The sequence below is a fragment of the Piliocolobus tephrosceles genome, chromosome 4 (assembly GCF_002776525.5).
Source record: "Piliocolobus tephrosceles isolate RC106 chromosome 4, ASM277652v3, whole genome shotgun sequence".
Taxonomy (NCBI): domain Eukaryota; kingdom Metazoa; phylum Chordata; class Mammalia; order Primates; family Cercopithecidae; genus Piliocolobus; species Piliocolobus tephrosceles.
The window spans coordinates 162430822-162455401 of NC_045437.1; the positions used below are offsets into that span (position 1 = coordinate 162430822).

At 40.7% G+C, this 24580-nt stretch overlaps 1 protein-coding gene across 1 annotated transcript in view; it reads right to left on the minus strand.

Annotated features, from left to right (window-relative positions):
• MEGF10 (multiple EGF like domains 10) overlaps positions 1 to 24580 on the minus strand; it is a 171847-nt gene that overhangs the window by 11736 nt on the left and 135531 nt on the right. Inside the window, exons 13-21 of the mRNA XM_023196976.1 lie at positions 17075 to 17221; positions 15749 to 15883; positions 15042 to 15170; positions 11927 to 12055; positions 9635 to 9763; positions 7077 to 7205; positions 4515 to 4751; positions 2510 to 2637; positions 978 to 1101 (exon numbers count right to left, since the gene is read on the minus strand). Coding sequence (XP_023052744.1) covers positions 978 to 1101; positions 2510 to 2637; positions 4515 to 4751; positions 7077 to 7205; positions 9635 to 9763; positions 11927 to 12055; positions 15042 to 15170; positions 15749 to 15883; positions 17075 to 17221 — 1287 coding nt within the window. The remainder of the gene's footprint in view (positions 1 to 977; positions 1102 to 2509; positions 2638 to 4514; positions 4752 to 7076; positions 7206 to 9634; positions 9764 to 11926; positions 12056 to 15041; positions 15171 to 15748; positions 15884 to 17074; positions 17222 to 24580) is intronic.

Genomic DNA, 24580 nt, shown 5'->3' on the forward strand with positions numbered 1-24580 from the left:
ACCACATTAAATTTCATTTAATGTGGTAAATATAAATAGATATAGCCCCTATCAACAGAAGTTCTTTGGGGTCCTCAAGAAATTGTAAGAGTGTAAAGGAGTCCTGATTTCAAAAAGTTGAATCACTGATCCACCACTGTATTCCTGTTGGTATCTCTGTTTCCTCACCTGAAAGGGAAGGGGATCTCAAGTACGGATACCCTATATCAAAAGAGAACAAAGAGAAACGCACATCTGGGAGCAAAGCTGACAGGGTTCAATACTAGCTCTGACATTTAATAGGCGATGAGGCGCTGTGCAAGTAATTCGTTATGACTCAGTTTCTCAACTGTAACATGGAGATGGTGATAACAATAGTACCTACCTATTAGAGTACTTGTGAGAACTAAGTTAATAGGCATAGAGCTAGAATGTAAGCTATGAGCAGGCAGAGATCCCAATTTCTTTCTTTTTTATTTTTTTTGAGACAGAATCTCGCTCTGTCGCCCAGGCTGGAGTGCAGTGGCATGATCTCAGCTCACTGCAAGCTCTGCCACCCGGGTTCACGCCATTCTCCCACCTCAGCCTCCCGAGTAGCTGGGACTACAGGCGCCTGTCACCACGCCTGGCTAATTTTTTGTATTTTTAGTAGAGATGGGGTTTCACCATGTTAGCCAGGATGGTCTCGATCTCCTGACCTCGTGATCCGCCCACCTCGGCCTCCCAAAGTGCTGGGATTACAGGCGTGAGGCACCACGCCCGGCCCCCAATTTCTTATGATCAATTCCTGGAACGCAGTAGGAACTCAATAAATGTTTGTTGAATAGATAAAGCCCTTAGGACAGTAGTTAGCCCTGTACAGGTGTTAGGTATAATTCTGTAAATGTGCTTTTTGATGCAAGTTTTCAATAGAACACCTTGGCACAGACAGAGATTTATGACTGTTTCAGGGACTCATAGGTCAAGGTGTGCTGGGGATGTGCATTGGGAGAACTCACCAAGCTCGTTGAGGTAGCCACCATGTTTCCAGTCAGCTGGCAATGTCCCAGTGCAGTCCCCCACAGGGCCTCTCTTCCCAGGGTTCACATTTTTAAGATTCACAAACAGTTGATTGTTTTTTGACTGTTAAAAATATGAACAATGAAAGATTAAAAACAAAATACAATGTGGCACAGCACAGCATTATGGACCTGGGGAAAAGTCCAGGGTACATATTGAGGACCAGTCCTTAGAGGGGGCTAAGCTCAGGGGCCGAGGTGACTGCTTGTAACCTGGTGGGACTTGGAAGCTGGCAGGAGTTCATGTCCTTCAGTCCCAGCTATTCCCTCCACCACCTCAAGATCTTCATTTCACTCTGTCATCCTGTGCCAATTCGACCTTATCTGTATGTCTACACATATAACTTTGAATTGGAAAAAAAAAGACTTCTTGGTCTAAGCCCTCCCATCAAACATTGTGTTTGTGTGAGTCACAGGTGACTCTTAGCAGTCATCCTAGGCATAAACATGAGGATAAGATTATCTGCCTTGCCCCCTTCCCTGATTTGTATGAGAACAAATAAACTGATGAATGTGAAAGTCTCTGGAGAATGTGGAGTGGTATTTAACCATGAGGCACTATAATTAAAATCTATAGCTACAATAATTAAATTACAACTGGATTGATTTAATTAACTTGATTTTTTTTCTCTAATAGAGCACTGGAATCAGACAACGGAGATTAGAAATATAATTTGGGTATGTTTAGAAGAAAGACATGTTTGAGATTTCAGAGCATTGTGGGGAAGACCCGGGGTGACCTGGGTGCTGTTAGAGGAAGAGCTCTGGGTTCCAGACAGCTCTGTTTCCAACCTCTCTGTGACTCACTTTCCTCATCTGTAAAATCGGCATAATAATCACTCGATGTATAGGTTTGGTGTGAAGATTAAATGAGTTTATATTTTTTAAGTGATTAGAAATGCTTGGCACATAATATTAGGTTGTTGCTATGTGACCATTGTTGACCTACAAAAATAGCAATTTCATGTGGTTCCACCCAAATCAGTGCATATTACTGCTGTTGTTACTAAAGCACAGATGGCCAGGAAAGGGTACTAGAGAATGGGCGGTCAGAAGAGATGCACTTGGAGATTTTGCCCACGGCTGATTCTGCTATAGGTCTTTATGTTTGTGTTAATGTCATTATGAGTTATTATTTTAAAATGTCATGTAAATTAGAAACGTTTTTCTAAAGCAGTGTAATGGAAACAGTACAGATTGTAGAGACTGAGAGACTCTGACTCACACAGCAGCTGCCACACTCATTATTGGGCGGCTACGTCTGCAAGTAACTTAAACTCCCCACTACTGAGATTTTCATCAGTAAACTTGAGATTCCCAAGGCACACCCAGAGGACTGTTTAGAGGAATAAATTAGATTATGTATGTAAAGTACCTAGAACAGCCTCTGGTAAACAGCGACCCTCAATACATTCTGGTTCCCTTCCTCTCTCCCTGGCCCACTTTCAAAGACTTGAGCCAATGCCTCTCACCTTCGTGACGGTCATCCTATCCCTGTTGTTGACGTGAGGGGATGTGGCACACTGGGTGAGCGTGTGGTAGCTGGGATTGGTAAAGTAGTGGCTATTAGCGTTTCCACCATTCCTGTGAGGAAGGGTTCCTGCAAAAAGGAAGGAAACAGTTAAGGCAGCAGGCTCCCATAAATGCATGTGAAAAAAGGGAATCAAAATAACAGAATAGGCCGGGCGAGGTGGCTCACGCCTGTAATCCCAGCACTTTGGGAGGCCAAGGCAGACAGATGACGAGGTCAAGAGACGGAGACCATCCTGGCTAATACAGTGAAACCCCATCTCTACTAAAAATACAAAAACAAATTAGCCGGGCATGGTGGCAGGTGCCTGTAGTCCCAGCTACTTGGGAGGCTGAGGCAAGAGAATCGCTTGAACCCCAGAGGCAGAGGTTACAGTGAGCAGAGATCGCGCCACTGCACTCCAGCCTGGTGACAGAGCGAGACTCATCTCTAAATAAATAAATAAATAAATAAATAAATAAATAAATAACAGAACAAATGTCTGGACTGCTTCCATATCACAAGCTGGGCAGAATCTCCTCCTGCCCAGCCTACTCAGCAAAGCTTCTAGAAGCAACAGGCCTCTGCCTTCCTAACTGCCTCCTTGGAAAAGTATGAAAGCTTGTGAACAAATAAATGTGAAACTGAAAAAAACAATCCTTTAAGATCCATAGGAGTGGCTAACTAGGCATAAATTTAATATACAGTCAAGCAGGCCTTTGCTGACTAAGTGTCACCCGTACTCTGAGTTCCCTGAAAACCCAGCCTTTTATCTTTGGGTCTTTCAGAGCTCAGCTGAACCGACCAATCAGAGCTTACCTGCCTTAGCTAATCAGGGCTCAGCTTTACCAAATGATCAGGGTTCAGCTGTATCAACCAACCAGAACTCAGTTGCACTGACCAATTAGAATTAAACCAGTTTCAATCCTTCACTTGCATACAAGGGCCTGATTGGAAGCTGGATGGGGACTTTTGCTATAAAACCCAAGCTTTCCCTTTGTTCTCTGAACTGCACCTTCATTTTACACTGGCTGCAACTCCTGGGTTTGCAGATTGTTCACTGGAACAAAATCTCTTTCTTCCAAATTCCTTTTCAGAGAACTTTTGTTCACAGTATCCACAGACAACTGCTCTTTGCTTTGGGGCTTGTAGAGCTGGGAAGGCATCATTTGAAGCTACTCTGCAACTTTCGTTTTTTTAAACACTTGAGTTCTTGACACAATAATTCTGCACTGAAAATGCACTACTATGTAAATCAGCTACTTCTCCTATTTCCACAGAATTTTGTAGTTTTAAACATGTAACCAACCAGAAAGCCTTCAATAATCATCCAAAAAGTAATAAAGATTTTAAACTTTTAAATTCCTCCATGTAAGTGGTTGCTTCCACTGATGATTGATTATAATTTTTTTTTTCTTTTATGAGGCATTGTGACAGAACAGAAAAAATCAAAAGACTTTTCTTAAAGGGCTGCCTTGGTGCTAATACCAAAAAGCTGTTTCTCGTGTAACTTGGTTCCCTCCAGTTAATGATTCGGGTAGGCCTAGGGAGAGGCTGGGAAGCATATAGAAAGTACCCCATTCAGAGACAGGAAAACTGATCCAGCCCCATAATCTGATCCACGACCTTGGTAAATTCATCATCCTCTCTTCCTCCCCACACCCCTCACATATGACAAAACCTTGAGGCTGGATACAAAGCTCCTTATGGATTGAAATTCCCTAAATCTAAAGCACAGACAACACAATGAGCTCAATTTTAAAACCCTCATAGCAAACCACAGAATGACAATTTACTATTGTTGAAATAAAAAACTCATCTCTAGCAATGTATACATTTTCCACAGAATTCTCTCAATGAGAATTGACAGAAACAATGGACAGCACAGCCAAACACCCAGTTTTAAGGAAACAGGGTGAAATTTAACTTTTCAAGAAGCAAAATGCCTCTCCTGCCTCCGCTCTTACCTGAAATGGTATAATCTGCATTGATGACCCTCATAGCAGGGGTGTAGGTAACTGCTGGCATGCTTGATTCCTTTCCCTTCTGCTTGTGTCTATAAATAATGAACAATGCCAGTAGGAAGAGAACAACTAGGACAAGAATGATGATGCCCGCAATGGCCCCGATCTGGTAGGAATCAGCAGGGAGAGCAGTACTGGTTCGGCTTAAGCTATTCAGATTTCCAACTATGATAACACCAGCTAGAAAAAGAAAAGAGAGACTTGAGAAAGGATGACAATGTGCTGGATAAATGTTTGATCTCTACTTACAAAAACCTCCTTCTGTGCTAATGCCTCCATATTTTCAGTTCATAAAACATTAATTTGGAAACAGAGCAGGAAGAAAAAGCAAACATTCCTCATTGTCAGATGTTGTCAGCCTATCCATGCCCAGAGAAAGGCTGCTGTAAGCCTCAAAAAGAGACAGAAGCTGGGCACAGTGATGCGTGCCCAGAGTTCCAGCTACTCAGGAGGCTGAGGTGGAAGAACTGATCTAGCCTAGCAGTTAGAGACCACCCTGGCTAACATAGCAAGACCCTGTCTCTAAAAAATGTAAAGAAAGAGACAGGATTTTCTAAACCCAAAGAGATTCAACAGTAGGGTTTGAGAGCTTCTTATATATATCCGATTAAATACTTAGACTGGCAATTGATTTGGGGTAACAATTTATCTGATTTTTACTTTGCTTCATTATTCAATAATAAATAAAGTTTATGCAGAGTTAAATGCTAAATGTCCCAACTGCTTAACCAAATTCTATGTCTATCCTTAGCATTTCTAAGAGTAATCTTCCTTCTAAGCAAGCATAACACCATTATAAATCTAGTCTAAGAACAGGATCTGCCTTTTGCTAATTACAATGGGTCTTTTACCTCAGAAGATATTGTTCTGTGCAAAGTTATTTTCCATGACAGAAAGCTTTGTCCTGATAATACCTGATAGCATTACCCTAATACCTTACTCATTAAATTCAAAATTCGGCATTACATAGTTCTTCCTTATGGTCCATCAAGTGAGGACGCTAAAGGCATGGGTTGAGAGTCAAGAAATCTGGCATCTAAAAAAATTGACCTAGATATGCTGAACTTTCCCTTAAGCTTTCAGGCTGCAGTTTTATCATCTATAAATGAGAAAAGAGGCCTCCATGTCACTGCTTCCAGCTCAAGTAAACGTTCCTATGATTTTACGATTCTAAATGCTAGAGGACCTTCTTACAAAGCAATATGACCTGAAACACAGACCACCAAGGACAATGTAGTGAGATTACAGCGTATTTGTAATTATGATGTGATCATGAAAGATTGCATTCTATTGTTATGACAGTCAAATGTAAATCATAAGCATGTAAAAGTTATTTTACCAAAGAAATTAAATGTTGTAAATATTTACATGGTCTGCAGTTTAAGATGACGCCATCTACAACAGTGTATCAATTTTCTAAAGCCTTTTATAGCCCATCTGCTTATTGTCTACCAGGGAGTACCACAGGCAGTAAGAGCTGTGGCTGTCTGCAGGGCATGCTTCAGAACCATCAGAAGCACTTTCTCAAAGTTCCCAACCCCAGAATCAGAATTTCCCAAATGGGACCGTGTACATGACAACTATTCCCAGGTCATTATGACACACTCCTCAATTAAAAACCAGGGGCACAAGTTTTACAAAAAGTTAAACATATGCCTACCATATAACCCAATTATTCTTTTCCTAGGTATTTACCCAAGAGAAATGAAAGCACACGTCCATGCAAAAACTTGATTCACTCTTGTTCATAGTGTCTTTATCTGTAATAGCCCCAAACTGGAAACAATCCACGTGTCCATCAGCACATGAATAGGGAAATAGATTGTAGTATATCCATACAATGAAATACTATTCAGCAATGAAAAGAACTGAATTGTTGATATGTGCTACAACATGGTTCCATTTCAAAATAATTATGCTGAGTAAACAAAGCCAGACCCAAAAGAGTACAATATGATTTCATTGATATAAAATTCTAGAAAATGAAAACTAATCTATACTGACAGAAAAGACATGAGTGATTACCTGGGGCATAAGGGGTGGTAGAAGTAGGGAGGGGCATGAGGAAACACATGGTGATGGATATTTCAGTTATTATGGTGATGGTTTCATAGGTATGTAGATAGTCCAAATTTTATTAAATTGTACACATTAAATAGGTTTTTTGTGTGTGTATCAATTACACCTCAATAAAGCTGAAAAGAAATTATAGACCCGGTAGGAAGTTCACGAGTTTTGGAATAACAAAAATCTGGCACAAAAGCTATGACATATTCTAGATATTAGCTATGTGACCTTGGGAAAATTAGTCGGCCTCTCTAAGCTTTTGTTTCCTTATCCACAGGAGAGCAACAATAAGACATTCATTTGGAAATTAAATAAGTAACCAATTATGTCATTTAGAGTTGTGGTGAAGATTATGCTGGATAACGCAAGTGAAAATACTTCGCAGAGACCGGTACATGCTGCTCACACAATACTACGAACATTTGATAGTATCTTTACCTTGATCACATCTCGCTCCCTTCCATCCGGGGCTGCAGTAACAGGTTCCGGTGATGTGGTCGCAGGTGGAGTTGTTCAGACAGTCACATATCTGGCGACATCCATAACCATATGTTCCTGCAGGGCACTCTAGAGAAGGAAAGTCAAATGTAGCTTTCCAGCCTTGGGAATTTGGAGCAAGGCTGTCTCTGACTGCAAGCTCTGCACATCTAGAGCAGAGTCCTTTCAGGGGATTCCTATTGAGGCTGACTTGTACCCCCAAGAGTGTCCCAGAACTGGACAGCATTCCCGGAATCATGGTGGCACTCACAGTCCAACTGCACAGGGCTAGAGCCAGGGCTGCTCAACATTAGAGATCCCGACACTTTCAGCTGCTACATACCCACCTCTATGATGTGTATATGGAGAGTCTGTGGAATTCCCGTGGAATAGATGAAGATAATCACTAAGGGCAATTTGAGACAAGTCTACCAAGCAAAACTGTGGGTTGAAAGGGGCCTAGACTGAAGAGCATAAACTAAAGATGCTTTCTTGAGAACACATATATTTTACTGTAGGCTCAGCGATCTTCATAAACACACATTCTCAATTAGCCAGGAATAGGAGAAGAGGCAGACAACAAGTTTTGTTGATTTTCTAGGTAAGAACTTCATTTGCTATGGAGTGGTTCAAACTCTGGATTTTGTTGAAGTCTCAAAGACAAAAATAATGGGATTCTTACAATGTGGTTGTAATAAGAGTTAGGCATGAATTTCAAAGGATAGTGTAAGCATGTTAAATCTAAAAATCTTCGTGACAAAATATTGTTGTTTTTCATAAAGTTAACAGCAGGGGGCAATGTGCTAGTATTATTAGAATTCTCTGTCAAACACAGGGTTTCTGTTTACAAATAAGCATTGGGAGAAGTCTCCAAAAATAGGGACACTTTAATTTGCTGTTGAGAGTAATCACGGAAGCACTTAAGAGGTTTTCTTATTTAATAAGACCTTAACCAGTCATCTGGCATTCAAGTAAAATTTTGAGCCTATTCTGGTTTCCATGAATATGTTTAGAAATTTATACACAGACATACAATATTTATATGCACAAAAGAGGTGTGAATGCAACTGTGTCACTCAGTCAGGATCTGTTTCATGACTCAATGAAACAGTGATGCAAAACTAAAAATTGGGCTGTCTCTGTCTTGAGCTGATTCCTGGATGTCACTTTTGTATATTTGCTAGAAAGAGGATATGCAAAAATACCCTAGGGTTTAGCACATAAGATTGAGGCAACCAGGCTCAAAGTGGCTCTGTGAGGCGCCAGTGGAGTGGAGTGGGGAGGGATGCTTTATTTCCAGAGTCCTGCTATCCTGATCAACCTTTCCAGGCCACACTGCTCCTATGGCCATAATCTTGGCAGATCCTTCCCAAGAGTACAACCTCTGCTAAACAGGAATTGTTCTTCACCTTTTCCTGCCTAAAAGGTTTTATCATAAGAAAGTGGGTCCGATACAGCCCTAAGCCCTTATTTATTGTGAATACTGAATGAAAGTCATAGAGGAAAGGAATAATAAACTAATTTGCAATATTCAATTTTCTTAAGACTAATTTTTTTTTTTTTTTTGAGACAGAGTCTCGCACCGTCGCTCCGGCTGCTATGCAGTGGTGCGATCTCAGCTCGCTGCAACCTCCGCCTCCCGTGTTCAAGCAATTCTCCTGCCTCAGCCTCCTGAGTAGCTAGGATTGCAGGTGACTGCCACCACGTCCAGCTAATTTTTTGTATTTTTAGTAGAGACGGGGTTTCACTATGTTGGCCAGGCTGTTCTCGAACTCCTGACCTCGTGGTCCGTCCATCTCGGCCTCCCTAAGTGCTGGGATTACAGGCGTGAACCACTGCGCCCGGCCAAGACTAATGTTCTTATAACTCCGTGAGTGGATGCATAGATAGCGGGGTGGAAATAAAAAATAAGGATGAGTAATTCCAACAGCATATTCTCCCCTAGTGGGACTTAAAAAAAATTTTAAGGCAGTATGTTGTCTTGAAGGTTGTTAAGACTAAGATGAGAAGTTGTTAATGGAAGCAGTATAAAAGTACTGTCCAGAGAAGGTTGTTGAAAGGGTGGCAATGTTTGCATGGATGTGTTCCCTCACCAGCAACAGGGGTTGGCCCTGGGCCACCAGCCCTCCTCCCCATCGAATGTACTGTCCTCCAATGTGAGACCCGGGTCCCGCCTCTGCCATGAAGAAAGCTCGACTGGCTCTTTTAAAGCTCTGAGCAGCCACATTCCAAAAATAAGAAAGAGAGGAAGGGAGAGCCCGAAAGAACAGAATGGAAAACTTGAATTCTGTCTTCATTCTTGTAGTCGCACCTCCTCCACCCAGAGCACTGAGTAACCAGCAATGATCCCAGGGAGGCCTGACCTCTGGAAGGGGAAGTCAGTCATGCTGAGAAGTAACCAGCCATCAGCTCAGACAACCTAAGAGTGGTGAATTCTGCCTTAATATTTCCCGGCATCTAGGAAATGTGATTCTAGAGGAAAAATATACCACCCAGTGATGCCACACGCTCATGCTTACTCTGCTCACAGTGCCGTCCCATAAACCCAGTGCGGCAAGTACACTGCCCGGAGATGTGGTCGCAGTCAGCTCCGTTTTGACATTGGCATATCAGTGCACAGTCTTTTCCATAAAACCCTAGAGGACATCCTGTGGGAGGAGGGAGGACAGCAGGAGTCAAGAGGCTGCTGAAGAGAAACACTTGGAGGCTCGTGCCTCCAACATATTTGTGTTTAAACTTGAATGACACTGAGCCATCAGAGAACGCAGTGAATGGTACATATGTCAGCTTGCCACAAGAGCTTCTTTGAAGTCCCAAGACAGGGCTCTTGCAAGGAGGTTGTAATTCATAAGCAGGAGGCAGAAGAGTTTCATTCCTGTCAGTGTAACCATCACTGGTACCCCTGGAGGCAAGACTAGTGCCTTCTAAAAAAGCATCCCTTCCATCCTGGAAGAATAGGACATTTCCTGTCACTCTTTCACATTTCTACTAGAATTCTAGACTCAAATTCCAATAGACTGAGATGGGTACTTTATATTAAAATTATCTGTATGCTTTTACTTGCAGTACAGAACATCTCTCTGTCGTTGCTACTAGCCTTGTCCACTGTATCTGTTATTAACTTAGATAATATCAACTTCCCTGAAGAGGTGTACTAGAATGCTTACCTTAAAAACCAATTATACTTCACAGGTGCTTTGCAAAAAGCAATAAGCCTTCACACTGCTGCGTAATTTTCAATGCTGAGACCAGCGACTCTCTTGAGCTAAAGACACCCACAAATTCTGTTGGCTTACATGCGCTGGCAGCTGCCCCGCAAGAGTGTCTTGGGGATCTCTGGCGTGATGAAAGATTCCGTGCAGGCTGATTCGATGGTTGTTTCCAAACATTACATATGCTTTTCATTTTCTCATTTTCTTATGGAACTTTCAAGAAGCAGAGGCAGTGCCCAGATGCCAGTACGCACTGATGACCCCCTGCTGTCATGCATTTATTTAGCACCTACTCTGTGCCAGATTCTTTTCATGCATTCTCTTGTTTAATCTTTACAGCAGGCCAGAAATGCAGGAATGGATATTCCCATCCTGTAGACAGGAACTAAGCCCCAAGTACCCTAAGTCACACAGCTGGCAACTGGCAGGGCCATGATTCAAACGCAGGGAGGTCTGGCTCCGGACCCCATGTTGCTCCCACTGTATCATGTTACTTGCACTTGAAAAAGGGTTCTCTGTTTGAAGCACATTCCAATTTTAGAATTATAAATAATATCTTACAAGTACCTTTCTCTAAGAAGTTAAACAATATTTATAGATATATGAGCTCTGAAGAATATGCTTGGGCCAGTCACCTTCCTTGCCAATTATCTTTTTCAAATCTTGGTTCAAGGTCTACATTCTCTTCTAGAAAGTTTCTAAAGACTTTTTCAGCCTATTCTTTAATTATGTACTCTAATTAGTATTAAATAAGAATTGCTCAATTTCAGACCCATCTTTCCTCCTCAGCTTCTTGCTATTATTTTAAAATGTATGCTATTTAGTACTTAATCATAACACATGCCTTCCTGTCTTGTCTCCTTTATTCAACCAAAGGTAAGAAGGCAGAGAATAATCTTCCTTCCCCAATGATGCTCAGCTTTGGAGTAAGTACTTTGCACATTATATCCTATCATGCTAAAAGCCTTATAGAAGAAAAAATGGTTAGGATGCTATGAAATACAAAATGGGGAAAAGAACTCGAGCAGTGACTCTCAAAGCATGGTCTCAGGCTGGCATTACTACCAGTTGATAAAAATGGCAATTCTCAGGTGCCAGTCCAGACCCACTGCCCCAGCTCTCTGGGATGGGACCAGCTTCTGTGTTTGTTGTGTACTCCAGGTGATTCTGAAGCTTGCTACAGTTTAAAAACCATGGAACTCCACCTTTTCCAGGAGCACACATTAAATCAGGCAGTGAGGCTTGTTGTCTTCACTACCTTTCTAATCTTTATATCCTAACTTTTGTGCTGTTAGAATAAAGAATTGAGAATTTGATCCATATAAATATGGTTTGGTTAAAGGAGAGAAGAGAAATAACCTGCACACCATCACACAGCATTGCTCCACCTCAGTGTCCTGATAGAACCTAGAGAGAATACTTGGAATGTAGTAGCTCTTCATCACTTAGAGATATTTAGATGTCTACAGGTCATTAGGAGACAGAAGTAGTCCAACCTCAGGGACCTTTTTTGAGCTCCAGTCACGCATGAGGAGTGTGAGGCTGTTTCCTCCTTGGATGAGGCTCCCCTTGGTGAGCCTCAGAAGGCTTGTCACTTACTCTGAGTGCAGTAGAGCCCTGTCCAGCCAGGAGTGCATTTACATTCCCCATCGTAGGCACTGCAGAAAGCTCCATTGTGGCAGTTGCAGGTGTGGATGCAGTTTGGGCCCCAGTGGGCAGGTGGACATGCTGAAATTAGAGGTGTGGAGAAGTCCATCAGAGCGCTGAGGCCAATACCAAGTAGGGAGAATTCCATCCACCCCTACACATCTCCCTACATGTGAGAGGTCAGCAGTGTACATTAGGACTAAGAAAGCACGCTGCTCTGAATTCTGCACTAAATCCCAGATGGCCATGCTGACTTCAACAATGACTGCCATTACTGACATATGTATTCATTTACAACTGCAGAGTGAGGTGGCTGGGGCAAAAATCACCTCAAGTTTACAGATTCCGTTATTAAACAAACACACATTCAACACCTATTATGTACCCAACACTGTTCCAGGCACAAGGAAGATAGCAGAGGATAAGACAAAGTCCAAATCATCCTCTGGAAACTTATATTTTGGTAGGGAGGCAGGCAAACCAACCAACCAACCAACCAACCAAGTGAAAAATCAATGGTGGTAAGTATTATGAAAAAAACATAAAGAGGATAAGGAAAACAATAATTTTTGGAGCTAGTCCTCTGAGGAAGGCCTCTGTGAGGAGAGGACATTTGAGCAGAGATAAGGTGTGGAGAATAACTTGACTCAAGAGAGGTTAAAGGACCGAAGGCCATGTAGCTCATGTTCACAGTTTCTAAATCCTGTACTCTTCAGTCTACTCTAGAGTTGCCACTTTAGGCTCCTTTTAAATATTGAGGTTCCCAGCGGTATGTAAAAATTGGTTTCCTTGTAAAAACTCTTAATTGGAAGACACAGAAAATAATACAATTAAATCATTAGGGGTCACCGCCGATTGAAGAGATCATCAGAAAGTCAGATAAAGTATCTGTGAAATAATAACATGAGATCAGGGGGTAAAATAATTTCTTTGACAAAAAATACTTTTTATTCATATTAACACTTCAGGAACATAATTGCATAAAAGGAGGACCGCCTGTAATTTCTATATGGCTACCCCGTAGGGAATGTGGACCAATAAAGACAATCAATAATACATATGAAGTAACTTTATAAATGAAAAAAAATTCTTCCATGATTGTGTGCACTGTTTTTGTCCAAGAGCAAGGGGAAAATACTAGCTGACACTTGAGGTCTCGAGTGAGCATGAGAACAAATTTTCTAAGTACAACACCCTCATTTTACAGCTGAAGAAACTGAGGCCACAAAAGGTTAATAGTGACTCGTACAAGGTCACACAGATTAATAACAATATTTGCTGTTTGTTAGACAAATACAGTTTCCCTCTTTTAAAGCCACAGTGAGACTCGGTGAAAACTATTGAAGTGTCTAGCCCGTCTGCTGCTCAGGGAAGCACTCTTTACCTAAAGCAACCTATTCCTTAGATGTTATTTAATCAGCTTTTGTAAACTCATTTATGTTCACGATATAGTTTTCTGAAGTAACCCACTGCCATTAGGTTTTTCTCCCTATATTTGTTATGATCAGAGAATCGGAATACACATTACTCAAGTTTATATTCCCAAAAGGTAAATGTAGAGATAGTGCTTTAAAAAATCATTTTCCCAAAGACACCTGGCCCTTTAAATGTACCCCTTTAAGTTTTCAAAGTCTGTGTTTTCACTGTGAAGGACTTTGCTCTCTTTAGACAGGCTCACAATCAGCCAAGAAGAAATATGAAGATGGTTCCATAGAGTCCATAAGGGAATCAATGAAATCAATGATCCCCAGGAGAAGCAAAGGCTTTTGCCAAATAAATCAGCTTCCTGTGGAGTGATTATCGGGGCAGGCAACACTATAGTCTCCTTTCATAGTTGTGTTTCTATTTTTGTTCCTTTCAGCACATTCCTCCTCCAAATGAGGAAGGGACGAATTTCCAAAATAAAGACTGCTTTTCAAAGGAGCAATATAAATCAATCATTTTATGACTATGATACTGGACCTTTTACTCTTCCCAAACCCTGTTTTTCAGTATCTATTTATCAATCTGTCCATATTCCCAGCTATCCGTCACAGCCCTTGCAACACATGTGATTTAAACAGACTGATTTCTTCTGAAGTGATGCCCCCAGAATGCAGTGAAATCACATCGCATAACACTTCCTTCACCAAAGAGCTACACTTCTGAGATTTATTAGCTCTGTTCCCTTATTCCTAAAAAATAGGGTACAGCCACTACCTACAGAAAAAATTAACATTCAGAAAAAAGTCTTCCAGCAAAAAACATATTGCTCATCAATTAGTATTTGCAGGTTGCTTGTAACTGTGAAGTTTGAATTAAATTATCAATAAAGCACCATGTAAAATGACTGCACACAGTAATTCTTTGATTTCTCTTATGTGCATGATGGGGGAATTCAATATAAACTGAGAGTGTTTCATAAAATTTATAATGAATGAAACCAGACTACCCCATACATATGCTATTCCTTGGTCAAGAGTTGAATACTTTTAGACATTGCCCTGACCCTTTCAAAACATTCATGAATGACTTATAGTCGATGTCATTTTTTTCATGACATGGGTGCTCTAAGAGTCATCTATATAGTCCCTTATAGAGTCACAAAATTCCTGTCTGAAATCCAATGGTGTGGAAGGCACTTGGGTGATGCCAAGGTGAAGGTAAGCATATTAGGTGGGCAGTTCACTCTGGTTCCCAAGAGGTTTCTAAAGCTCACATCATTTAATTCCATTTTTTCTTTCTCTGTAATTAATTCTCCAGATAAACACAAAATGAAGAGATAAACTTCTAAATATGGCTGTTTTTGCTTATTTCAATGGACGATGAATCACTGAAAAGTGGATAAGCAAAATGTTACATATTTAGGTTCTTTCCAAGACATTATTTGGATTAAACATAGGACCATTGCATAGAGGTCTTAATGGGAAAAAAAAGAATTTTAAAAAAAGAATTTCAAGTAGAATGTGTCTTTTAATTAGTCATATATTCTTTCTTGATTATATAAAAACACTCATACTTCAATCCTAAAGAATCTGAAAACAAACAAATAAGAACAGTTGATTAATTGTTCTCAAACAAGACTTACGTTGAGAGCAGTCACTGCCAATCCAACCGGGATAACACTGACAAGATCTGTCAATGGGGTTACAGGTTCCGTTGTTGGTGCAGGTACAAATGCCTGCACAGTTTTTCCCAAATCTGCCACTGGGACACACTGTGAATAAGTTATAGATCAGTAACTCACAATCACAACCCCTCTCACAGAACCCTAGAATCTTAGCACAGGAAATGACTTTAAAGGTCACAGGCCCAGCTGCTCATTGGTAGCTATCTCTGCTCAACAGCATCACTCATCTTGAATGGACTCATTTTTACAAATCCATGAAGCCAAAGATTCTCATTGTGGCATCACAAACCAGGGGACATCATTGCACTTCTAGAAATCTGACTTCACGACTTCTTGTTCTGGGAGTCAAAAATCCTTTCTCATATTGATTGTTTATGGGATGATGTGTCCAGCTAAAACTGAAGAGTAGCACAACTCAGGGAATAAAAACGTTTTGCTGGAGTGGCTCAGGGAATAAAAACGTTTTGCTGGAGTGGCAAGCCAGTTTTTCCAAAGCTCAAAGTCCTATCTGAGAAGCTGCAGACACAGCACAGCAGAAGACATTCCCAGCAGACAGCTGAAAACATGGCCTTCAGGAAGGCCAAGGGGAGGCCTGAGGACAGGGCGTGCTCATCTCCAGGGCGTGCTCATCACCACCCAGCTGTCCAGGATGCTTCGTGCCTTACCTTCGTTGCAGAGGGCACCTGTGAAGCCAGGCAAGCAGTCACACAGGCCAGTGATGTGGTGGCAGGGCCCACTGCTATGAACACACTGTGGGCATGTCTGGCTGCAGCGATGCCCATAAAAACCAGGAGAGCAGACTGAAAATAGAAGGGAGATCAGCAGTTATCCTTCTGAGATGCGTCTCTCTTGCATTCCAGATTGGGATCTAGTTAAAGTTTTTGAGGTTAAAAAGCAAAACCTTAATAAAAAGTAAGAACGATAAGGATAATTTTCCAAGTAGAAAACAAGAACAATGAAGGAACAAAGGAACTCTTTAATAAGGAAAAGAAGTCACTAAACTCTGAGTTTCTTGAGAGCAAGCAAATGTCTTAATCTTCTTTATTTTCCCACTTAGCTCAAGGTTTGGCATAAAGCAGGGGCTCCAGGAATTTTCATTGAATAAATAAAGAGATTAAAAAATTGTAATAATAATAAGTCTCAAATAAGCATTCTCAAACCATTTATTGATCCTTTATTCTTTAAGAGTTGTTACTGGCAATAAAAATAGATCGACAGTCAAAATTTGAAGGTTTTTCCTCCTCAAAATGGTCCAGGTTAACGACTGTAATCGAAAAGTGACTAAGCAAAATGCTGTATACTTTAAGTTCTTGCCAATATATTACTCAGTTTTAAATATAGGATAACTGCATAGAATTCTTATGGGGGAAAAGGCAATTTTAAAAATTAGAATAGTGTAACTTGTAATTAGTCACATATTCTTTTTTGATTGCATTCACTAAAATATTAAGTAAAATCTTATGGATCCTTCTCTAACTCAGAAGTCTTAAGGACCAATGTCAACAGTCTCGTTTTTCAACTCTGCAATTCCATTTTCCCCATAGCACTGATTTTAAGACTACTAGCAGGATGAATGATTTGCCTCAAGGTTTGGCTGATGTTGACGTCTGGTAATTGAGGTAAGGCCAATGCCAAATTGCTGAATAAAATATTTACAGGTCAATGAATTTCTAGAACACCATTTGCAAGCTTTCAGGAAGGATGAAGAAATATATCCTGATGGTTGTGCCAATGAGGCAATGAAGTAATTATTGAGAAGAAATGGTTAAATCCCCATCTGTTAGGTTAGTTCTGAAGGCTGGAAAGAATGAAGCTCTTGGGGAAGTGCTCTCAACACAGTTCTGCAAAGGACAAGTGAACCACGACACTCTCTTTTGCCTTCAAGTGCAACAGGACATCACTATAAACTGAGAGGTGGGACAGAGATCATTATTCTGTACATGGTGCCCAGGGAAGGGAAGGTGGAAATTACTGCCTAATGAGACACTTACTCCTCTGACAGGTGGTGCCGCGGAAGCCTGGTGCACACTCGCAGATGCCATCGTCAGGGGAGCACGAAGCCCCATTTTTACAGTAGCAGGGCAGGGAGCAGTTGGGGCCCCAGCGTCCCTCAGCACACACGCTGTCGCAGTGGACACCTGTAATAATGCACATGGGGCAAGGCTGAGGGAGAGGCAGTGTGGAACTTCCGCAGATACTAATTCAAAGATGAGGACTAAGCTCAGAGTACTAAACCTGAGGATCACAAGCAGCAATGAATGGCGAGTTATCACCTTATACACATCAGTACACAGTATCATCATAACATTAAAATAATACCCAGAACAATTTTCTGTGGAGTCATGAAGAAGGAATAGCACACTTTTGTTAGATTGATTTTTATTCTTCAGGAGGAGGGAGCAAAGTGGAAGTCCAAGGGCTCTGTCTATTGCAAGTAAAATTTATCAACAACACGATATATTTTAGCCTTGGTGACTTCCTTCTCCTCCTTCCATTCTTTGTTTTCATAGAGAAATAAAGTGTAAAAGGATAAGGCAATGCACAGCTCCATAAAATGTTTTACATAAAGAAAACCCTCCCCTGGATTAAACAAGTAAACATAATCTTAAAATAACTTGATGGTGCATTGTGCAGAACAGAAAGATGCACTGACACGTGCCACCAAATTCCTCCTTAAAAATCTTATCTGACATTGGAGAGATATTGGCAGAATATCACAACTGACATTATTTGTAGCTGTTGTCTATGCTATCGATTATTATGAAACTGTATGCAGGTGTTTACCTCCATTTTAAGTATTGAGAAACTTTAGAATTAACAACAACAACAACAACAAAATGCCAAAAGGAAACAGAGAGGAAAGCCAAGCTTGCAAAAATATATCTAAAACCAGGTTTTATTTGAGATAAATAAGTCTCTTCTGTATATTCATACTGGAAATACAATAGGGGCCTCTTTCTTGCCAGAACTCTTCACAACTCAAAGAAATCCTCTTCACATTGAAAGGCAATAAGTAATAATTAGTAGTGAACTGGCAGTTGCTGGCCTCAGAGCAAATGAAAACACATTAAGAGCAAGCACACACACCCTCCAGGATTCCAGAATACTAACAACCACCCAGCACCACGATGCTGAGATGGTCATGTCTTGTGTTACAGTTCTGACTTCTAAAGTAATCAGGCAAAAAGTCACCACAGTCTGAACCTTAATATGGAAGCAGTCCCAAACTATAACATGAATGTTGCCAATTGGTACGCCATTTCCGGTGAACACCGGAATAGCAGAATAGCAAGAAGATCCATTGTTTCTGTTTTTTTCCTTCTGAAAGTCTCCCACACGGTAAAGGCCATTAAGCAGGCAAGAAAGCACGCAGACCTCATTGTGCCTAGCTTGACCCAACAATAGATTTTTATTTCATTTGGACCGTGGGCTGAAGAAAGGGAACCAGGTCTATTCATAAACCAATTGGAGTTTAAATATTTCCCACAGAATAAAATATGAAATCTGGGCCTACTATGTTGATTTTTTTCTTACAATCATGAATATATTATCTTTTTTTTTTCAAATCTCTTTTGAAAAACTGAGATGAAATTGCAAACTCTACCCTCCCCAAATGTGATACATCAGCCACAGAATCTTACCTGGAATTTATATCCACACCTATACTAGGCAGAAGCATCAAACATATTAAGCAGCAAATCACTGCAAAACAAGTCTGCAAACCTAAACTTTGTTTTGTGAATTTAAAGAAAGTACCAACAAGGGTAACCTGCTAAACGCTTCACTCTCAATTCAAATTCAGGTCCTAGACTCTGACTGTGAGCCAAGACTCCTGCTTAACAGCTAAGATGGGGACACCTGTTTATCACAGAGACTTAGACAACCAATCCAGGGCATTTTGGTCTGGAGCCATCAAGGCAAATCCCAGTGAAGATTTCGAAGAAGTGGAAGCTGAGTAATTAATTATCTGGTTAATCTGACTGATCATCATCCTGAAAAATTAGTCCTGATTTTTTACGCTTTTTTGTTAGGGTGGGGACTTGGGGGAGACGTAAGATTTAGCCATTTATGATGACTTAGTTTATCAACTATTTGCCAAATCACTGCTTCAAATTACACTTAATAAATTCAGTTAAGATGGAATGGAGTACACTTTAAGTCAAAAGTATATGCTGCTTTTTTATAACATAGGTTATCATGATTTATGTATAGCTTAGCCCATTCTCAATCTGAGCATGTTAAGAAAAATGACTACAGGCCAGATAGGCAAATCTGAGTAAAAAGGTCCTTTCTTTCATAATTGATTCCTCTTCCCTTAAGAGGTTTGTTTAGCTGATTAGCCTAGCCATCAGTCATAATCAACTATATCCTGGTAATGTTTGTATAAGTAACAAGGCCCACCCTATAGCAAGAAGATCCACTGCAGAGATAAGCTTGTTTCATGTGGTTTACCCATCATTTCATTTCCAGAGAATCATAGCAAAGTCTATAGTTCATTGATCAAACCTTCTGTGTCCAATCATATAAGCATCTTTCAACTGTCTCAAGCTTACTTGAAAATAACTTTTATCTTAGAATTGCAAAGAAATGTTTCCTTTGAATATAAATTATAAAAATTCTATTACCAACTCCCACTTAAAAAATTCAAGTCCTTTTATTTTACTCTATCATCAGTAAAAAATGAGTCAGCATTTTGCAGATACTAATGCCTAATCTATGTGATGATAAATATCAAGTATGTCTCAGTTAGGGGGCAATTCCAGGGAAAGGTGTGGAGTTATCTTTCCTCCTCTTGCTGCACCCTCTTCTCCTATTGCTGCTTCTCCCCTTCTGGTCCTCTGTGCCCTCCTGGTTATTTTTCCCTTCATCTTACAGTCAGAAAAGGACAAGATACATTTATTATTGGTGAGTAGTACCTTCTCTGGAGAATATTGATATTCTAAGACAGCATGCATTCTAAGAGCCTAAGAAATAAGTATCTAATTGTGGAATTTCAGGCAGTAAGTATCACGAAGAGAGTGTTGGGTAACTGTTTCTCTAAGTCGCACCAGGTATATGACTGCTGATGTGACTTCCATGTAAAGATAATCCTGAAATGAAATATTCTCCAGGATGAAGAGTTGGAAGAGTTGTAAGTTTTGCTTTAACCATTATTTCTGTCTCTGTGTGTGTACATGTGTATTATTTATATTTATCTTCTCTTATTTTCTGCCAACTTTGCTAGAGTCCTACAAAACATCTTTTTGTTTCCTTGTTTATCAAAGGCAGAAAAGGAAACCCAACTCAGCAACCATTCAAGGGATCTGGCCAGCTACTGGCTTGCTGGTGAGAAGTTTTCTTAAAAATGTAACTCCAGGGTGATAATGACTACAGAACAGGCACACCCTGCTCTGCCTGGGGATCATGATCAGGAACAGAGGTAGCTTGTGAAGGGAGAAGAGGATTGTAGGCTAAAGGAACAGTGGCTGCAAGGCTCAGAAGCCCAAAGAAGTGTCCGTCCTTTGGGAATTGCAAGTGTTGGGTACAGCTGAAACTCAGAGGCTGGGGAGAGCAGGTGAGGTATCTGGGCAGCCAAGCAGTGGCTACATTGAGTTGAGCCAACAGTGCCATGCTGTAGAGTGTGAACCTCCCGCTGGTGTTAACAGGGACCAAACGAACAATTTTAAGAAGGAAGGAGCATAACTAAATTTGCGCTTTATAGGACAGAAGATGGCCTGAAGATGTTGAGCCTGGGAAGAAAGAAAACTTGTCAGGTGCTCTTTTACCTGGGGAACCCCAAATGGGGGTAAAAAAATATGATCAAAGTGACAAGGCATGAAACTAAGTCAATGTCAGCACAGATGCAGGGGAAGATGAATTCTGGAGAGATATAGAAGAAAATGCAGATGAAGACTCCCCTCCAATTCTCCACCAAAGGTAATTAATTCTGGCAGCTCCCTGAGGGAGAGACAATGCCTGTTTTTGCTCACCATAGCACCTAGCACATGGGAGGTGTTAAATAAATATTTGTTGAATGAATCAATAAGCATAATTCCTCTTTCCTATATGATATTCAGGACCACTTTCCAATGGGATGGAGCAACCACATCGTTCTTTGCTTTCCTGAATAAGTCTTCACTCAAACCAGGAAGCCCAACATATTTATAGGTTGTGGACCAAAAATGGTGACCCTTCCCTGCTAAGGAGGTGGAGATGTCTGCCTTGCTTATTTTTGAGCAAATATGCACTTGGGGGCTCAGGTCTGTGTTTTTACATGTAAGCCCAGATTATTAGGCCATAAAAGAATTATATGACATCTTAAGGAAATTCCTTCAGAAGTTTTAGCAAAAAATAGATAAAAACTTTAATAGTTCAGGAAACAACTTCCTAAAATATTGGGAAGAAGGGGCAAAATGGGAAGGGGGTAGGTTTAAATCTGCAGCCATCTCTGGTTAATGGGAGCATTTCTCTTCTGATAAATGTTCTAATGCTGATAAGGAGATCTGTAAGGGACTGTTTTTGCCAGGACTGAGGACAAAGAGCTCTTTGATAGCCTTCACAAGTTGCTAGGCAATGGCTGAATGATCGTGATAAACTTCAGCTAAGCAGCTCTAAAGAAATGTTCGTGCAATTAATGCCTGATGCATTATGCCAGCGGCCTCAATGTGAAATCAGCATTCACTGGGCATTTGTGATTGCATGAATGCAGTAAATAAATCATCTGGGGTGTCATTCTTTCTCCTTTCATAGATATAATTCCAAATCCTTGTCTTACTTAATTGCTTATATTCCTTATGCCAGTATTCCAATATTTGGAGCAATAGTGAATGAAGAAAATTATTTTGATTCAATGTCTAACTCCTGGGCAACAAGCTATTAAATATATATTAGAGCAAAGAGAGATATTTGTTAATAAACTGGGCTTGGTAATTACAAGATGGAGGAAATATAGTATTTAGTCACAACACGTTTTCTGCTTTTCTAATCCTTTGACCAACAAAGCAGTGATGTAGTGTAGTGTAGTGTAGTGTAGTGTAGTGTAGTGTAGTGTAGTGCAGTGCGGTGTGGTGTAGTATAGAGAAGTTATTCACTGGTATATCCATCTCTGCCAATACAGTGTCTGTCTTGATGCAATGTGAGCTTCTGCAGGACGGGGGTTGGCATCACTTCCTCTCCATGTTCCCAGCACCCAAGCATTATGGTTGCATAGAACCTGGAGACACTCAACAAATGGTTGTTAAACCAAATCTTTCTATTTGGGTACTATGGATTTTAAAGATCCAGTAAAAAGGAATCTGCTTTATATAGTTCAACAAAGTTGAAAAAAGTCTTAATAAGTCATATAAATCAGAGATGTTTGCCTTTGCAGTTACAAGACAAAAAAAAAAAAAAAAAAAAAACCAAGCCCCCATGGCCTGCCTGAGTCTGGACCCAGATAAAAGCAAGCAGAAAGGATTGCTAGGCAGATAGTGGAGTTTTGGCTTTTTCTTTGGCCTTTTTTTAAGGGGGGGAGGTGGGAATGAGCACCTCCCTTCACTCTCACAGCAGGGGCCCGGCCGTCTGCTTTTATATGATCCCCTCCCCCAAACAGACAGACATATACATATGAACCTGCAGACACACTCTCCACTCCTCAATACCCAAAAGGGTCAGATAGTGAGTCATTTGTACTTGTGGCTGATTGGGTGCAGGCATGTTAATTAAACTCATTTGACTAAAGTTATTATCTCCAACTTGGATTTGCACTTACATGTCACTGGACAAAGGAAGGTAGGTCTCCCCTTATTTTAACAATTCGGGCATCCCTTAGCTGCATAAGACATCACCTCAGGACAGATGAGTTCCTGAAGTAGCAGCTCACTCACTCAGCTGATCAAACTTGGTGTTTGTTAAAACATGGAGAGGAGAGCTTTCCTTGTGGAGAGAGGTTGAGGCCACTGTAGGCCTAGTTCTGCTTGCTGGGAAGAGTGGAAAAGTGGGCTCTTCTCATCAACTTGCCACAGGACTCCTCCTTCCAATTCCGCCCCTCCTGGCTGGGCTCAGATGAGCCCCCAACCTCTCCTTATTCTCCTTCCCCTCCCCTTACAATTATACCACACCTTGCCAGTCTCTTCTCTCTTTCTCAAGACGCCTAGAGTTTGATTGGGTGTCCTATTATCCTTTTTATCTGTTTGGCATTTAACTTTTTTATTCTGATATAAACACATCCTTAAATCTCCTCTTCTCATTTGCCATTGATTATGTGGTTTGTGTCAAAGAAATGCACCCCAGACCCCAAGTTCTTCAATAACTGGAGTAATACAACACAGCAGATGCCAGTATGCAGACCATAATTGCCACTGCCTGCCTGGGTCACCAGGGCAGACAAGGCCACCAAGTAAGGTTTTGTTCTTGCACTATGCAAGAGCCCCTGGCCAAGGGGCTAACTTGGGGCAGAAATCCAGCTTGCACTCCATGTGCCAAGGAGTACATTCTGAGGGATTTCCAAATCTTTTCCAAATTTGTATCAAATGTGCCTTATGGATGGGCAGAGGCTCCATAATCTTCCTCCTCCTAAGCCACTTTCCAAATTCTCATTTAGTAGGTGTGAGGTGGGGACTGGGAATATGCAAGTTCGAAGAGTTCCCAGGTGACAGTGATCTTAGCCAGGGCTGGGAAAGAGGCCGGACACCACACATGTTCCCAGTCAGCTGGAATGAAATCTTGATTAGCTGTAATGCTCAGCAAACGGGTGTTCTGGCTGACTGAAGTCAGAGCAGAAAAGAAGACATAAACTTCAGTCTGTTTCTGTAATTTTGGGAAAATATTTTATAAAAGTATATCACTCTGGAAATATACATACATAAGTATACACACACACTCATAACTATATTTCACTGACATCTGAAATTTCAATATAATCATTTTGAAAAGTCAGCCTCATTTTATAGCAGAGAGAGAGAGAGAGTATACCAGAGGTCCAGAGGCCTAGGAGAAGCAGCATAGGACACAGCCTAAATCCTGAATGGTATTTCATCTTCCCCATTCTTCTACTGCAATCTGCCTCTTTTTGATAAAATAGTCTATTGGCTAAAAATGACAATAAATTAAGGTTTCAAATAACCACATACTACAATAAAATGGTACTTTTTTGGAAATAGGATCTAAAATGTCAAACGCAACTTTTATTTTGTTTACTTTTCATAGCAGTATATTTTGAGGACTTATTTTATGACTAGGTAAAATAGGACTATCAATTATAATAGATATAAAAAAGCCTCAGTTCCTTTAAGAGAACAGTCAAATACTAGATAGTGGGTTGAAGTTATAAGGAATGGCGGATGTAAGTACACAGCAAGAGAGCAAGCCAACTTCCTTGGCATCTTACCTTAGGGTGAGACTTCCTCAATTTAGTCACGTTAATTCCTTTGTAAAGAGGAACAAGACCCTTCTGACTCTTATCTCTGGCTCCAAATCCAACTGAGCAGCCTCTCCCCACAGTGTCCACAGTTGACGGAGCACTTAAGACCATCTTGTTG